This window comes from Lampetra fluviatilis, chromosome 13 (genome assembly GCF_964198595.1).
Source record: "Lampetra fluviatilis chromosome 13, kcLamFluv1.1, whole genome shotgun sequence".
NCBI classification, from domain to species: Eukaryota; Metazoa; Chordata; class Hyperoartia; order Petromyzontiformes; family Petromyzontidae; genus Lampetra; species Lampetra fluviatilis.
Genome location: NC_136287.1, coordinates 7,026,892 through 7,045,245, shown reverse-complemented (window position 1 = coordinate 7,045,245; position 18,354 = coordinate 7,026,892). Strand labels below are relative to the sequence as shown.

The following is an 18,354-nucleotide window of genomic DNA, read 5'->3' as shown; positions in this document are numbered from 1 at the left end:
CGGTCGGTTTAGTGTAATCGATTCCTTTTCTACGTTCGCGCTATATGTGCGGGGGAATCGTCTTGAGCGATTTGGGGGCGGAATTGGATCGGTGTCGAAACGCTGCAAGTTGTATGCAATTGGCGTTTGTTTGTTTATTTGTTTAGTTAAGGCTCCGGTGGCTGTGACGAGTGGCACGGGGACAGTACAGAAAGTACGGACCGGGTGGGGGGGGTAAGAAATAGGACACTCAGTGCCAATTAGAGAACGAAACCAAACTTATCCAAACGCTGTACAGGTTGGGCCAGATGTCCTGTGACCCCCCCCCCCTCCAATTAATTGACCCTCAACATTTGTTTTCCCTTTGCCTTAAAACTTTCGTAACTGCAGGAATTAATATTCTTTGTTTTTTTCGGTAAATTCACGTAGATATAAAGTATTAATACAATATAAAGTGAATAAAAATAATAAAAATTAAAAGCACTAATGCAGACAGATTTTTTGTTATTATTTGCATTTTATTTGTATTATTTTTATTCACTTTATTTATTAGTATTTTATATCTACGTGACTTCACCAAAAGAACCAAATAATATTTGTTTTCTCAATTGCATATTTATTTCCGTTTTAAATAAACCTTACTTTTTAAAAAACATTGACTTTTAGAGAATTAAGTGAGGGTCACGATACATCTGGACCACCCTTTACGTAAAGTAAAAACAGTCATAAGATGCGAAAATCTCAAGTCTGATAATTACCAATACCGTACGTTTATTATGTAAACGAAAGTGAGTAATGGCAAATTACGTCTGATGGCACTGAATATCAAATACACGCGCGTTCTTTTGTTTTTAACACCTAGAAAGGCTCGAATGAGGAAAAATGTCTCATAAAACACATCACGTGACAGAAGACGTCATAGTAAGCAGTGGCAGCAGCATGAAGATGATGGTTGGCTATTCACAAATGGTAGCGGCTCCCCTTAGGAAGAGCGATTGATCAATAATCTATTGTATAGATCGAACATTTAACATTATTTGAGGAATGTTATACATCACACCGGCTCTCAGATGAAGAGGATGACGTTCCAGATGTCACACTGGATAAACCCAGAAAACATGGAACGTTGGCCCCAATATTCCATATCAACCTGTATAAAATTCCGAAATGTTCCTTGTTTTCTGGGTTCATCCAGTGTGACGTCTGGAACTTCCTCCTCTTCATTTAAGAAACGGTCTGATTCCTGAGCTATACGGTTTTTTTTTGCTATAGAAATATGGGCTAAGGTTGGCGCAACGTTGCAATGTTTCCTGGGAGGTTTAATCTGCCCTTCGCAGTATGCATGAAGAGGGAGCGGAAAGCTGTGAACATCATCGGAGAAGTGGGACCAACTGCTGGAAGAAACTCATCGGACATGTTCAAACGTTTCCAAGTAAGAGCAATGCCTCGTTAAGAATGGAATTTGTGCCTCGATCATTCTTCTTTCGGTAAAATCACGTAGAAGGGAAATAATAAAGTAATAAAAATATTAAACAATACAAATTCTCACGACGTTTCGACTGCAACACAAGCAATCATCATCAGGTGTGAAATCCACAGGATCTTGTTATATTCACCTCCACATTCACCTCCACATTCACTTCCACGTTCACCTCCACAGGATCTCGTTCTATTCACTTCCACATTCACCTCCACATTCACCTCCACAGGATCTCGTTTTATTCAACTCCACATTCACCTCCACATTCACTTCCACATTCACCTCCACAGGATCTCGTGCTATTCACTCAACACGGGATCCGGATCCCTCCCGTTCACTTGACACGGGATCCGGTTCCGGATCAGCTGGGACCCCGGCCACAGTCCAGAGGCCCTCCGTGCGTCGCCTGCTCGCGTGTCTCTGCGCCCTCGAACAGATCGCGTCCTTTGCTCTTCGCTGACATTCGCAGCAAACCGATGCAGGGCGATTGGCCGTGAGTATATTGTGTGTGTGTGGCCCGTCTGGTGCCATTCAAGCACCGTCGTGATCAACGCGTTTCTCCCCCCCCCCCCCCCCGGTCTCTTGTTGAAGCGCGCCGGGCCACGGAAGCCGCGACCCGAGTTGGATTCAACACCACGGCGACGATTATTCGAACCGGTCCTGGGCAGCCCCTAGGTCGGCTCGGCCTCAAATGAGTACCTGGTGCAGTGCGTAAGACAAACAAAATAACACTGCCACTGGGGAGACAAAGGCGGCCGGGCGTGGTGCTGGCTACTAGGGATGAACGATTAATCGATTTCAAATCGAAATTGCAATTTGAAGCAATGCGATTAGCAAATTGCAAAGGCTGCGATTTTTTGCGATTTGAAAAGTCCTGTTTCTTATTGGAATTGTTTTATTTTTCATTATAACTTTTTTTATTTATACTCTTTGATTCTTTCGGTAAACTTAACAATTGTTCTATGTTCGATTGTTCTATTTCAATTAAAATGTTTAATACATGTTGGAAGCATTCTTGGTTCTTTCGGTAAAGTCACGTAGAAGGGAAATAATAAAAATGAAACAATACATTCTCACGACGTTTATTATTATGTTTTATTTTATTATTTCCCTTCTACGTGACTTTACCGAACGAACTGAGAAAATGAATCCCTGCAGTCACGAAAGCTTTTAATCGAAAAATGTTGGAAGCAATTCATATTTTTTAAGTTATCATCCTTGCATTAGAATATATAGAGCAGTTAATATTTTGATGGTATCATGTGGTAATGCTCCATCACATGTTTAAAATCTGTTACACCGTGAATAATGAACTGAAGCTTGACTTAAAATTTTTATCGCAAATCAAATCGCAATATCTGTCAGAAAAATCGCAATTAGATATTTTCCCCAAATCGTTCATCCCTCCAGTGGCCACCCACCCCCTCGTGTGCCACGGTGCCACCCACCCCCTCGTGTGCCACCCACCCCCTCGTGTGCCACCCACCCCCTCGTGGGCCACGGTGCCACCCACCCCCTCGTGTGCCACCCACCCCCTCGTGGGCCACCCACCCCCTCGTGTGCCACGGTGCCACCCACCCCCTCGTGTGCCACCCACCCCCTCGTGTGCCACCCACCCCCTCGTGTGCCACCCACCCCCTCGTGTGCCACCCACCCCCTCGTGGGCCACGGTGCCACCCACCCCCTCGTGTGCCACCCACCCCCTCGTGTGCCACCCACCCCCTCGTGGGCCATGGTGCCACCCACCCCCTCGTGGGCCACGATGCCACCCACCCCCTCGTGGGCCACGGTGCCGGCCTTCACAGGTGCTGCTCGCCAACAGCACTTGCCCCTCAGTCTGTGCAGGCTATACCGGGGGAGGGGGATCTTTGTTTTGCCAAAAGAAGATTTTGTTGTGTTCATAAACGCGCCAGATGCGCTATGTATAGAAATGGCAGAATTGACTCACGCGTTGTCTGGTGTTGAGGAAATTGCCTTGCTGTAATGATTACACGGGTGAAATGAGGTGCTCGTGTCGTGATGGCCTGTGGTTGACGATTATATGAACCGGCGCTGGGCCTCTCCTAGGTCGATTCAGCCTCAAATGAGTACCTGGTGCAGTGGTGTGTAGTAAACACCCCCTCGTGTACCGTGCCGGCCTTCATAGGTGCTCGTTGACAGCACTTGATTCAGGTTGTACGGGCAATCTTTGTTTTTGTGGTTGAGGCTAATGACAAAGTAGCAGCCAAAGGAGGGAATGCGTTCCAACGCACGTCAACCATGGAGATGGAGCGATGACATCGCCTGGTGTGCAGGAGATGGATTATAGCATCGCGAGACCTTGAGCGATGGGGTAGGGCTTGGGGAGGTAGCTGATGGCTGATGATCGAATCACGTTTTTCGTGCTCCGTATAGATGATATCATCAACCCATGGGCAATCTACTACTGGACGAAGGCCTACATGCTGCAGTGGAATAACGTGGTCAATCAATGCCAACATTTCAAAAACAAACTGCCTTATCCAGGTCTCATTATTTGCAGTGGAGCAAGTTGCTGCCAATGCATTGCTACTCTTAATGGCTGGAATAATCCACTCAAAATTCTGCAGCCGTGTATACAATTTCGCCCATTTATGTGCATGTGTCTACAGCTAGGAAACAGATGGATTGGAAGAACAGTAGAGACTCCCATGGATCTAGGGACAGTTTCACATCTTGTTGAAATGACCAGAATATATTGGTTTGGTAAATTGGCCCATGGAGATGCTGCGGCAATTTTGCCAAAAATAGGACGAAAATGGAAATTTGTCAAGATGTGAAGTTAAAATCCTATGGATTGAATTGGCCCGAGAAAGCTTGTTAATAAATTAACTTGCACTCATAATGTTTTGAATTGTATGCCCCTCATAAAACGTCTTGCTTGTGGCATTGTTAAATATTTGTCAGGCGTGTGGGACGTGACTATTTCCTGTGTGGTGCAATATTTGCAACGGCTGTTACCTTTGTACCTGATGTCATCAAATAAACATGTAGGGTTGAGTGGCCACTGCTTTAGCTTGGGAAACACTCGGAAGCAAATGGATCATTCCCTCCTTTTGAGTTGAAAATACATTTCAATAAACTATCCCATATCTGACATCACATATCTGCTCTCATTGATTAACCACCTGCACCTAATGCAGTATTTTGCATGGTGTGATGGCATTCGTTTTTACATATTCTCAATCTCGCGTACATTTACTTATAAAGTACTTTAAAGCAGGATATGATTTAGTGTTCAGTAGCCTAGTTGTGCATGGCCTATCCTTTTCGGTATCTGATGAAAATGGTGGCCGTTAAAGTCACTCAACTTAATCCAATACGTTTTCCTCATAATTCTAGATTTGAAGCTTTCGTGACTGCAAGGATTCATATTCTTAGGTTTTTTCGGTAAAGTCACGTAGGTAAAACATCAAAATTAATGAAAATAAATAAAATAAAAATCACGACGTTTCGGAGGCAACACAAGTCTCCGTCATCAGGTGGGACCGTCACAGCCAGATTAGCTGCATCAAGTGAGGCAATGATTCAAGATGTAATCCCTTAAAAGCAAGTTTTTCGGTAAAGTCACGTAGGAATAAATAAATAAATAATAAAAATATGTTTTTTATAATAATAGAAATAAAATAATAAATCACGACGTTTCGGAGTCAACACAAGTCTCAGCTAGATTTACTGTCTCACTTGAGACAGTAAATCTAGCTGTGACTGTCCCACCTGATGACGGAGACTTGTGTTGCCTCCGAAACGTCGTGATTTATTATTTTATTTCTATTAGAATTGAAGCTATATTATTTATTTATTTCTACATACGTGACTTTACGGAAAAACCGAAGAGTACGTTTTGCTCAGTTATTTTACTTAATATTCTGATTCTGTAGTAGATGTTGTAATGTCGAGATGGCACAGTGCACCCTATGGAACACTGAAGGTCTCTGTTCCCTCTTTGATTTGGAGCATGTGTGTTTCACATCTAGAAATAAAAGCCAGAACCAGATCAAATGTCCTATATGTTGTGAAATTGTTCTAAATCGTCAGCCGTGTTCTATGCTTTGCTGGATGAAATGCCTGTCCACGGCGACGCCAGCGATCATGGTCTTGCGATGCCACAATACGTCTCCTGCACAAGCAGATCCCATTGCACCAAACATTTTTGTACACGACCTTTGTTTTACGAATTTATCTTAATCTCAACACATTACACTCTTCAATAGTATCCTATAGTTCATGTCCATTGGTTGTTACAATGACTTCTCGAAAAAAAAATCTTTTGTTAATATCATCTTTTTTGTTTAGACCTTTATTGCTCCAATCCAATTTTAACTTTGGGAGCACGCTTGTAACGGCTTGCGTTTTGTCTGTGACCGCGTTGTTGTGTAACAGAAGGTGGCGGGGCGTGCCAAGTCCCTGCTTTGCTTGTAAATGGAGAAAGTGTTTGTTTACCTGTTGAGGAAAAACACCTTGCCCGTGTACGCCAAGTTTACCCAGGTCAGTGCCGGATCCCACAGTCACTTTGCATAACACCTGGGCTTAACCGATACATGCCACGAAAAAAATCAACAAACATTGATAATATGTCTTCTTGGTTCTTTCGGTAAAGTCACGTAGAAGGGAAATAATAAAATAATAAAAATAATAAAATGCAATTCTCACGACGTTTCGGCCACAACGCAAGCAGCCGTCCTCAGGTGAAGAACAGGGCTGTTCTTCACCTGAGGACGGCCCTGTTCTTCACCTGAGGACGGCTGCTTGCGTTGTGGCCGAAACGTCATAAGAATTGTATTTTATTATGTTTTATTTTTATTATTTTATTATTTCCCTTCTACGTGACTTTACCGAAAGAACCAAGAAGATGAATCCCTGCAGTCACGAAAGCTTTAAATCGAAAAAATGGATCATATATCTTCTTAGAATTGGCCTTTAACATTATTTGAAAGTTATTCTTCGTAAAATATCTGTAGCATAATTAAATTATTTACCAAATGCATGTCATGAGCACGGAGCTGGAAATCAAGATTGATGGTCCCAGTGGTGCTCATGCAATAACAACAGCCTGGCCACCCATGAATGCAGCAAGTAGCCAACTGTTGCTGTCCTCACTTGGGGGTCCTTCCATCATCCGCACTCTTACTTATGGAACACTTGTGCTACATGCTGTTTCTGATTAAGGTACCCTCTTCGAGAGAGGTTATGTCACAGATGTTATTTCTACATCTATAAAATGTAGTTACGTAACATGACTTGTCATGGATGTAGCTTTTCCTGTTTTTGAAGAACCAATCTGAATAGTTTTTTAAGGAATGAAAATTGTACAGTTTTTACAAATGCCTATTGAATAATGTAACACTATACACTGGTATTCACTATTTGTGCTGCATTTTATTAAAAAAAATATTGGAAAGACATGTTTCACAGACGTATGTGTCATGTTTGTGAGCATCTCGTGCAAATAAACAACTTTTTATTTTTGTTTCAACCATAATGCCAAGGAAGCAAGGTACATTTTAAATATAAGCTGGGAAAACTATTATTAAAACTTAAAATAGGTTTGAATATTCAACACAATATATAGAACGTGAATATAAAATGTTTTACTTTTATTAAAGCGGTAGTGGCAAGATGGAAATTTTGTTAGCGAAAAAAAATCTCCAGTGAGTGTGCCAAAATCCCAGTGGTACACCATATGTTCAATATACAGTACCTAGTAAAGTCAAGGATCATTGCTTACCTGGCTGCAGCATACTAAATCATAATAGTGCCTTCTAGTTAGTTGGAAAAGCCACAATGAGTATTCGTGAGTTTTGGGATGTTTGGCCAAATTCCATTTTTTTGTGTTTAGCATTTTCGAAGAAAGTGCAGACCTCAGGAAAATCACACACTTAGGGGATAACGCTCACATTTATGCTCAAATAAATTCAACAATCCACTTGCTGTACTGCCATCTACTAACCACCTTACCGTTCATTTCATACAACACTTGGTATTCTTAGGCAGTCTCCCATCTAAGTACTAAGCTTCCACGATCTGACGATATTGGGTGCAATCAGGTCGACACTAACGATGGAATAACAGAGAGGACACGCCTGAGAGGATGTTCACCGCAGAGATGGAGCAAGGATATCAGCTTGTGTGCAGGAGCAAGATGAGTTGTTGCATTGCGAGACCCTGATAGGTGGCTTGAGTTGGGCAGACATTCATCGAGCAGTCGATATATCAAGACGTGAAGGGTTTGGGTGACCCCAGTAAGCTCATGATTAAATAACTAATTCCCACCCATCTAGTTTTGAAATTTTATGTCCTAATTTTAGGTTTTGCGCAGCAGTTTTAAACATTCATCTGCCAAGCGTATGTGGGAGTTTACTTTTGATTCTTAGTGTTGGGCAATATTTGCAAAGGTTATCACAAGTCACCTTTGTACCTGAACGCATCGGATAAAGATAGGGTTTGGCCTGATCGCTGTTCTGGTTTGGAAAACAGTCGATCTCGTTGCAGTCTTTCATTAAAACAGGTTTGTTATGATCAGTTGGTAAATACAACCCAGAAGAGGGCCACATTCCCTTTAAAGTGTGTAACTATGAGTATTTCATTCACTATTCAAATGACAGCAAGTTCTTTAAAGCATATGAGGTCACAGATCTTAACTGTAGGGTACTGGTACTGTAACTGAAATGAATGCATACTTTGTAGCGTCACTGACACGTAGCGCGGTTTGTAACGGCTCTCATGTGTCTGGCCACGTTGTTGTGTAACAGAAGGTGGCTGGGCGTGCCAAGTCCCTGCTTTGCTTGTAAATGGAGAGGGTGCTTGTTTACCTCTTGAGGAAAAACACCTTGCCTGTGTGCGCCAAGTTTACCCAGGTAAGCGCCGGATACCACAGTCACCTTACCACAATCGCACGGACGCTCACTGAATTAAATACCCAAAACCTGGGCTTAACGAATATTTTTGGTGCAAAAAAAATCAACAAACATTTCTCACTCAATTATTTTTTCATCGTTGGACTTTAAATGTAACAGGAAAGTTTTTAAGTGATCAAGCATCTGTCAACATCTTCAACGGCCACAATCTGTCCACTGGTGGTGATAAAACTAAATCGTAATTGACACACCTATTGGCAATCCACCACTGGACGAAGACATCCCCATGCCGTGTCAGTCATGGAGGGTTTGACCATATTTCATCATGCTGGTCAGTGCGGGTTGTTGATCCAGAGCCACCAGAATTGGTTAAAATCTCACTTGCCACTGATATTAGCCATGGCCAGGAATCAAACTCAAGGCACTGGCTTCAAAGCAAACGGCACAAACCACTGCAACCACCGCTCCTACCCCCAAACAATACCTCGCGCATCATGTAAAGACTCTTAATTTCTGCACTTGACTGTCATGAGTATAGAACTGAACGTTGTCTAGTGGTGCCCATAGCAGGAAAATCGACAGCATCGCCACCTCTTACTGTACTCGCTTGGAGCTGTTTTCACCACTGCCACGTTTACGGAATTTTGGAGCACGTTTGTGTTGCATGCCGTTTCTCATTGACGCACCGTCCTTGAGAGACGTTCTATATGTTTTTGTTCATCTGTAACATGTAGGTTTGAAACATGATTGGATATGGACATAGCTTTCACTGTTAGTGAAGAACCAATCCGAATTGCTTTTAACGGGTTTATAACATTAAACGTTTTGTAATGCAAAATAACTTCATGTTATTGTTTGTCCACACAGTAAGTACAAAATATTATTGGACAGTATACCTCATCATACTGTGTTTGTGAAAATCTTGTGTAAATAAAAAAAAACGTATCATTTGTTGTTTATAATATAAGACTGAAGGCAGCTCAAATGACATGTACAATGTATGCATGAGAAAAGAGTTTTTCCCAACTTAAATGTCTTCGCAATGTTATGCATAATTCGGCTCGACCTTCCTCTGCGTTAGTGTAAAAATCCACCCACTCATGAATAATAATGAGGGGGGGGTCGTGTGGAGTGACGTCACGCGGGGGGGTGGGTCTCGTGTGGAGTGACGTCACGCGCGGGACACACATTCTTGGCTTATAGTAATATAATATACTACACCTCCCCATGTAATTTTTCCTGGACACCTTTTAGCGTAATCACAAACATAGCACGATGTATGTGTGGTTCTCATCCATCGTAGCGTAGAGATCTGATGATATTCGGCACATTTGGGGTGATTCGTTGGTAAGCACAGCTGCACTATTTCACTCTACTGCTGTCTGCACAGAGCGTGACAGATTACTTCAGCAGTGATGGAGCACAGCAACTGACTGTGAGCTGCAAGCTGCAGGAAAATCGCTTTCTTATTTCGGACTGCGTGGATCTACCCGGAGCAGAGTTGGTCCCACTCAAGGCATGGAGACTAAACATTTTTTACCGCACTCACCGCATCATCCAACTCATGTTTAAGTACTCCAGCAGTCGATTTTGAATGATGAATCAATGCATCGTCGCTACATAAATCCATATACCACGTGTAAAGTAACTCTTCTGTGTTGAATAATAAAAAGCTATCTGTTGAGTGTACACACACATGCATTGCTTTTAACAATGTACTGGATGAGGGCCTGCACATGTTGTGCAGGTCGTGGGGGTTATTTAACTCTACTTTACCATGCTGGTCAGTGTGGGTCGATTATGGTGGGGAGCATAGATTAGCAATAGTATAGCAAATTAATGGATTTTGCTAATGTTGTGCACTGCCTTCTGTTAAATGCAGCAACCGCTCCCCCCCCCCGCCCGTGCGTATCCCTGATTGCTTGTCGTGCACGGTAGCGAGCTGCAGACTGCCCCATCCAGCACCTGAGCCCGGACGACGCGCGCGGCCTTCCCCGTGAGACGCTGGCGCGGGGGATTGACGTCGGCGTGGCCGTCGTGCTGCAGTCTGTGGACGCGCGCGTGCTGTTGACGCGCAGGGCGGTGCAGCTCTCCATCTTCCCCAACGTCTGGGTGCCCCCCGGTATGTTGGGGACAAACGGATGACGAGCACCTGCTCTGTGCGTCCTTAATGAGCGAGCGGGGGGGGGGCGGGCAGTGGGGTTGGGGAGCAGCGGCAGCTTGGTAATGTTTGTGAATTTTGGTGCGGTTTAAAAAAAAACAAAAGCGCCCAAAGTTGGAATACCGTTGTCATACCGCTGGCGAGGTGGCACACCCAGTCAGGTTGATTAATGACCCAGACCTCTTTAATTACAGTCGCTAACCGCCCGACGGTTGGTGGCTTCTGTATCACTCTGCTATTGCCACTACGATAGTTACTGTTCCTATGCACTTCATGCCTTAATTCGTCCACCCATGTTGCCATAATTTTCTCTCGTCCGTATTTTGTTCAGCCACCTCACCGCAGATCAAAACACTTCTGTCTGCTTCTATCCACTGACTGATAAACGTTGGAATTTCCTCCCATCATCTGCTTCGGTTCAATGTGGAATACATTGTAGTCAATATTGGTTATTGAACCCCAATCAGGTTCATTATTATTACATACTTGGAATTAAAATCTGGAATGCTTCATGAGCTTTGTAATTTACATGATTATGACCAACTATGTGATGATAAGCATGCCCGGGAATAGAAACATTATAGAGATCGGATGCCATTTAATATAAATCAACTTTTTTTTACAATCTGACCCAGTTGTGTGCTATTTAACAGGCACTTAACTCTTTTTGTAGACATCGCATATTTTCGAGGCTGGTCCCTTTGTTTAACTGCCTTTTGGATATTCCTAATGCATTTTCCTTGTATCGTTTATATATTAGGACTGTTTTACTGTAATACATCAGCATGTACAATATAAATGCGTTGTGTAAGATTTTGCATTCACCACAGATATAGTTTAAGATGAAGGCCTTTTGTTTTCTGTTGTATTATTTAAGTCAGCTGCCCATTGTATTCACGACCCAATGTTTGTACCTACAGGGGGTCACGTGGATCCAGGAGAACAGGTTGAGATTTTCTCTTCTATTTCTGCATTCATGTACCTAACTCGGAAGTCTTTATTGGACACATGTTATCTATTTGTGGTCCCACGTGATTGATTCATTTGGAATTTATTACAGAATTTCTTTGATGTATTGCATACAATCTATACATCTCTGTTGGAAAATGTTTTCGATTATTTTTATAGCGATATATTTTCCATCATTTTAGTATCTGAATATCGTGCGTCTAGATTCAGTGCAGTGCTATGTTGTAAAGTTAGGTTACAGTTAGTGCAATCTCTTGCGGTTAATGGTGTGTGTTGAATGGTAAGCCCCAGGCAATAGTTGGACTTAGGCCACTGCAATAAAATAACCTTGACCTGCAGTCACAGGAATGCAAGCCTAATGAACCCATTAAACTAACATATTCGAATGGCTGCCTTTCACACATCTGAAAAACATGTTGCAGATGTGTTCCTAAGGTAATTATCTGCTGACAATTGAGAAAGTCAGTGCTTAATCCGATATGAAATGTACTGTCTTCAAGTGTATTGTCAAATCAAGGGTGCTTCTTTCTTAAGACCCAACACCTTTAAATGTAAACGTGTTTTGTACTCCGTAGTACTTTAAGGTAGGGTTTAGCAAAATACCAACATTGATCTTTGCAGACATCAAATTAAGATTGCAAAAACTTAACGAATGCCGCCCGATATATTTTTTTCTCAGCTTCTGGAAGCTGGCCTGCGGGAGCTGAGAGAGGAGACTGGTCTGCAGATGTCGCCATCCGAATGCACCATCACCACCATGGGCCTGTGGGAGGTAAGCAGTGCTTCTCACCGGGCATGTAACAATTCACGAGTCCGGTTTCGATGCTCCACAACGATGTTGTTGGACCCTCTGTCAATCCGCCACTGGGTCAAGGCCTCCCCATGCTGTGTCAGTCATGGGGATTGTTTGGCGACACGTCACCATTGCTGGTCAGTGTCAGTTGGTGAAGGAGGAGGGTGAGTCCAGGTTCAGATATAAAGTTTGTTTTATTTCCCCAGGTGAGAAACTCATGGGACCAGGACAGACTCATTTGCAAGAGTGACCTGGGATACTTTCAGCTGATGTGAGCTTTGGCCAGGAATTGAACCTAGGTCAATGGGATCATAGTACAGTGCATCAAGCACTGTGGCACTGGTCTGCCTACAATACATATTTTATCTTGTGTCGGTAGGAAATGTTTGTTGATTAAATTATTTTAGGAAAAACAAACTCCAAAGACATTAAAACCGTGCTGCAATACAAGTGAGCAAGATGATGTAAATGATATCACAACAAATGACACAATACAAACAAGACGATAGAGGTGTGACAGTACCATTGAAACAAACACACTACACAGTACAGATTAGAGAGTGCAGGGGAGAGCATTCAGGAGTAGTACAAACAAAAGAAAAAAAATATGAATTCTTGAATACATTGTTGGCATGTAAACGTGTAATAATTATATTATTGGTTCTTTCGGTAAAGACACGTAGAAGGGAACAAATAAAATATTAAAAATATAAAACAATAAAAAATATAATTATTAATTTTATTATTTTATTATTTCCCTTCTTCGTGACTTTACCGAAAGAACCAAGATTATGAATCCCTGCAGTCACGAAAGCTTTAAATCAAAAGTGTAATCATTAATCAATTAATATTGATTCTCATGTATTTTTTACACGATACATGCATTTAATAATATATTCGATTCATGCAAATCTTCCTTTTTGTCAATGGCCTGAGTGAACAAGACAAAACGTGACACATGAAAGACACTAGGATGCAGTCCTGGGTTCAAGACACTCAGCATGATGTTTAGTATACAACTTGGAGGCTCTTGCATGACCTCATACAAGACATTTAACATCATAAAGGGAATAATAAGCCATCTTTCGTGAGAAATATACATTACCGCTTGCATGGGTCTTGCAGGCCTGACCAATGGAAGAGTGCAGACTATTTCAAGACTGCATCCTAGGGTTGTGACAGACAGTACGAGCATGAAAGCACAGATGGAACACCAAAGAACATGTATTCTTGAATTTAATCATGACCCTGAATGATGACAAATCATCCTAAATCAGGGTAGAGTGAATGGCTACATGTCAGACATTTGTCCTGCTCATGAAATCAACCTGAGACTCTATCCCCACCTAAGGGGCATCTAGGAGCATTGCAGAAAATAAGAGCCCCGTATTATTGGGTCTTTCGGTAAAGTTACATAGATAGGTTGAAAGTAAATCACAAAAAATAACAAAAAACGTATGTTTCGATCGCAACACAAGCGGTCGTCTTCAGGACCGCTTGTGTTGCGATCGAAACGTCGTAGTTTTTGTTTGTTATTTTTTGTGATTTTCTTTGAACCTATCTACGTGACTTTACCGAAAGACCCAAGAATATGAATTCCTGCAGTCACGAAAGCTTCAAGTCAAGATTTAAGAGCCCCATGTTACCAAGTTTAACTTGAAGGTGTGAAACTGGCCATCTTTTTCCCCTCCTGCAGTCGGTCTATCCGGGAAATCTCATCCGAGGTCTTCCCAGAAGGCATCATATTGTGGTTTATGCCTTGGTGCAAACATCCCTTCTGCACCAGCAATTACAGGTATCCGAGTCAAGCAACCTTCGCAACCATTCATCCAACACCTTACATAAAAATAGGTATGTTCAAGTATTTCGCCTGGAAAATCCCCTTGGGATGGAAGGGTGTTCAAGATTTAGCAAACACGTAATGACACGTATACAAACATGTAATGACACATAAATATGCATATTTGTACAACATACATATTTTACATTCATTCGAGTCTTTGAAAGTGAGGATTTTAATACTTTATATATAATAACCTGCACCTCATAATTAAGTTGGACACATGCTTTGGGATTTGAATGGCAGATTTCAGAACACTGTAGTCTGATTACAAATTTAAGTAATGCAGTTTTTAAGTCTCTGCACATGCATACCTTATATCCGCACATTTGCCTGTCCACATTTGTCTTTGCTGCTTCAGCGGGTTCCTACTGAAGTCAGAGCTGGTCCCAACTTTGCTTAATGCATCAATGCAAATGGAAATGTTCATCTGAAAGACCCAGAGGCCGATAAACTGAAGATTGCGTTTCGCTTCAGCGGTGTAAGCCTGCCTGCCTCGGGCGCGTGCGCTTGTTGTAGGAACACGTCGCCCTGTGTGTGGATGAGGTGAGCGCTTGTGCTTGGATCGACCCGGACACGGCCAGAGCCATTGTGTCATCTGCGGAAAATGCCAAGTCCCACCCACCAATAAGCCAACCACCCAAGGGTATTCCTGCTACATTCAGGTACACTGCACAACAAGTTCACCGCAACACTCGCCAACAAGGTGTGCTGTTTAATAGTAAACTGTAAATATGATTGTGAGTGGCTAGAGAAAATTGCACTTTATGAAAACCTCTTTTCCAATGTTTCATGTGCGCAAAAGCTCCTGCTGTAGTAAAAGTGCTAAAAAATGTATGCAGTTGTTGAAAACATGCATATTTGTATGATTCAATTGTCATGAATAATTGTCATGATGTTATGCTATCTGTCCTTGTGGTGCATGTAAAGTCTAGTCACTGCAGGGATAAGTCAATCCGAATATGTATGAATTGGTCCTAATCAGCTCTTGCATGCACGTTTGGATGAATATATATTGTGAGCATGAGAATCGATTTCAATTGATGTCATCACATCCGTAGCTATCTGCTGACTGTGGGTACACGGCACAATAATATTCCTTATTCCACGTTCCCAAGACCACTGGGAATTGAGCTTTCCTGGTTTATGAACCAATCAAAGTGGACTCTGATCAGATTCCCACAATAGCTGTACTAGGCCAACCTGGATACGTCGCTGTTTAACAAGACCATGCGGCTCACTCTCCCCAAGAGGGCTGCACCCTTTTAGCCAGGCCGCTTCTAAGACAGAAATGTGACGTCACGGAGGTCAACGTGGAAATGGTAAGCGTGGTCATTGGCTTCAGCTGTGGAGTTTAACTTAAGCCGCCTAAGCAAGAATATGGGGTGGAGAAGTGGTGCCACAGTGGTTAGCACACTGTGCTCAAAACCTGGAAGCCTGAGTGCAGTAAGTTCTCATTTAACACGATGGGTTCCTGAAAAGTGGCGCGTTTTAGGTGAAAGCAATTTTCCTATAAATAATGTAACGATAAAGCTTGGCGAAATACGATGTATGTGCACACGGTGAGGTGGCGGGGCAAATAACTGAGGGTATGTTATTAGGCGCTGCACAGCTCAAGTAGTTAGTCGTCGACTGCTCAGAAACTCCATTATAACGAGCGCATTTGGCTGCTCAGTATCGCTCCTACTTTGTCACGAAAATGTATGCATTCCCCATGTGTAAATCCCGTGGGGAATCGGAAATGCGAGAAATCGTGGTCTACGTAATTTACAGAATTTGCGTAAGCCATCCGGTGGCCTGGGACCCTGGGCATCAGTTTGATTCATGGCCGAGGCTAGCATTAATGGTTCGTGATATCTGAATCAGTGCAGAAATCACTCACTGATTAGCATGAAGTATGGGTAAAATAATCACTGACCAATAATATCCAGCATTGTGCCTTCATCCAGCAGTGTATATGACCTATAATTATTACCAAACATATTACACCCTTTTTTTCCCATTCCAGCCATGGAGGGGCTAGAGAACCAATAGGCTGAGTTCACAGGGCCACTTGATAATGAACTCCCCCCTGCCATCGACTCCCTATCCATTCAAGTCTAGGCTCAAGCGCTCATCCTGTGAATGACAAGACTGCCTCTACACGCTATGCACTGCTTCTGTGCTGCATCCTGAGCTGCAGTTGCTTTTGTCTGCCCTGGACCGACAGGTTGGCTTCACAGTGGTGGTGGGAATGCAGGATCACTCAAAAGGGGTTGCTCTTCCCAATTATTCTCGTGACCTCCCTCAGTGCGACGGTGATGAAGGGGAGCAGGCAGGAGCTGGAGGCCTTGCCCACGTCGTGCCTGCTGGCCCAGGTCCCCTCGTCAGGCCCCGACGTGGAACGGGTCAGCACAGGCACAGTGTACGCGCTGCAGCTCTGGTTGCAGCAGCTCCACAACCGAAGAGAGCAACAATGATGAACTTTGCTTTCTTTCGAACCCAAAAACAATATTCGGCGACTTGAATCATTTGACAAATTGTAAATGTATTTTGTTGTATTTATTAAAATGTAAGCAGTTGGACATTATTTTTTTCTAGCTCTAAAAGTTTAGTTTGTGTTATCAATTCCCAAAAAATAATCGTTTACTTTTTATGTATATAAAACAGAAATACCAGTTTGTTTTTTAGCACCATTTATCTGAGACTTTGATAATTGTCCATGAGGTTTTTTGGGTTCTATTGCATAACTATAAACGTGTTGTTAAACCCACAACCACCCAACACAGCCAATTAAGGGTTGCCACATAAACAAACATGCCAATTAGTTACTAGTTCAGCACACCGGTGTATTGGAGTAAACCAACATTCACAATTCGAGTATGACCTTTCACCGGTCATTGCAACCAGCCTCATCAGGTGACAGCCAGTGTGCTGAACTAGTAACATGTTTTGTTTACGTGACAAACCTTACTAATTGGCGTGTCGAGTGGCGACAGGTTTAACGATACATTTATATTTAAGCGATCAGACCCAAAAAAGCCTCATGGATTATATTGATCGCAAAAGCGTACGTGTTAAATTCATAATTATGTTTTGCCATGGTAGTTTTTTGACGCACCTGACTGGAATATTCAGAGAATATTCTGAACCTTCTTTTGTTCAACAGGCATGACAACAAATTGGGTGGTTCGATTTTCAAGATTTTAAAATATGACCTATATTTTGGTTAAAGGACTTGTGATTGTGTCTTGCACCTGCATATTTTTCCCCAACAGAGGCATTATTAAAAGAGTAATTGACCAAGACACCCGTGTTTTTTTTTTATTCCTATAAACATCATCACATCCGAAAACACTGCTTCATCACGGCATATGTATTATTGAGCAGATCTGCATGATTTGAAATCTAAAACTTAGGCATTACACGTAAGCTGATATTTATGTAATGCATATCATCTGTAGCATCACTAATGAAGTCATCCTTAATTCGCATTCTTTATACAAAATATACTATTTTTATACATATGTACTTATATATCCGATTAGCAGTTGGCTACGAACGGTGTGAACGAAGTTCAACATACATGCGATACATATCATTTTTAGTCTGCCACACTTTACATTTTAAAAATGAGAATTTTCATTTTTTTAGGTGCAATTGATTACCCTCGAACGATCATTTCATAATTACTCAATCTAAATTTCAGCTCTCAAAATTAAAAAATATTTGGTTTGGTTGTCATGTGACAAACAGGTGGGAAATTGCTATCCCCTGCTGTTGATGAGGTCACTTAAAAGGATCTCAGAAATAGACTATTAACTTCTTCTGTGCACCCATAATGCGGGGATTTGCACTGCTCTGCAAAGGTTCCAATGTATTCTTCATCTCGTTAAAATATGCCAATAGCATAATTGGGATGTAAGTGGAGAAAAAATACAAGAGGCAGCATGGAACACGTAGATGCTGTAACACGGAACAATACTTATCCCTGTGACAGAACGTGCTGCGGCAGTAACACACTTGCGTTTCATCAGCATCTTAGACGGCACACACTTATTGTGGGGCGCATTAAGTGGGTTCAGGACGTTCTTTACTCAAACAGGGCTTAACCTCTGGATGTCATGCCACTTAAAATGACTGCTGAGGGACCAGGCATTGTTGCTCATGTGAATGATATTTGCACATACACAATTGCAAAAACCCGCATACATAAGCAGGATCTTGAGGTTCACAACCACCAAAGTACATTTTCGCAATGTTCCGTCATGGCTCGCC

At 42.3% G+C, this 18,354-nt stretch overlaps 1 protein-coding gene across 3 annotated transcripts; it reads left to right on the top strand.

Annotated features, from left to right (window-relative positions):
• The first annotated feature begins 1,805 nt into the window (after positions 1 to 1,805).
• NUDT17 (nudix hydrolase 17) lies at positions 1,806 to 17,384 on the top strand. 3 transcript variants are annotated; one of them, XM_078862176.1, is made up of 10 exons: positions 1,806 to 1,952; positions 5,861 to 5,965; positions 8,230 to 8,334; positions 9,725 to 9,850; positions 10,273 to 10,456; positions 11,416 to 11,441; positions 12,144 to 12,236; positions 13,954 to 14,052; positions 14,617 to 14,762; positions 16,388 to 17,384. In XM_078862176.1, the coding sequence occupies exons 3-10, from the start codon at positions 8,269 to 8,271 to the stop codon at positions 16,554 to 16,556; spliced, it is 909 nt and encodes a 302-aa protein (XP_078718302.1). In that variant the 5' UTR covers positions 1,806 to 1,952; positions 5,861 to 5,965; positions 8,230 to 8,268; the 3' UTR covers positions 16,557 to 17,384. The 3 variants fall into 3 exon arrangements, with proteins under 3 accessions (XP_078718302.1, XP_078718303.1, XP_078718304.1); XM_078862177.1 differs by lacking the exon at positions 1,806 to 1,952 and adding an exon at positions 2,036 to 2,170; XM_078862178.1 differs by lacking the exons at positions 1,806 to 1,952; positions 5,861 to 5,965 and adding an exon at positions 7,669 to 7,719.
• The last annotated feature ends 970 nt before the right edge of the window (positions 17,385 to 18,354 follow it).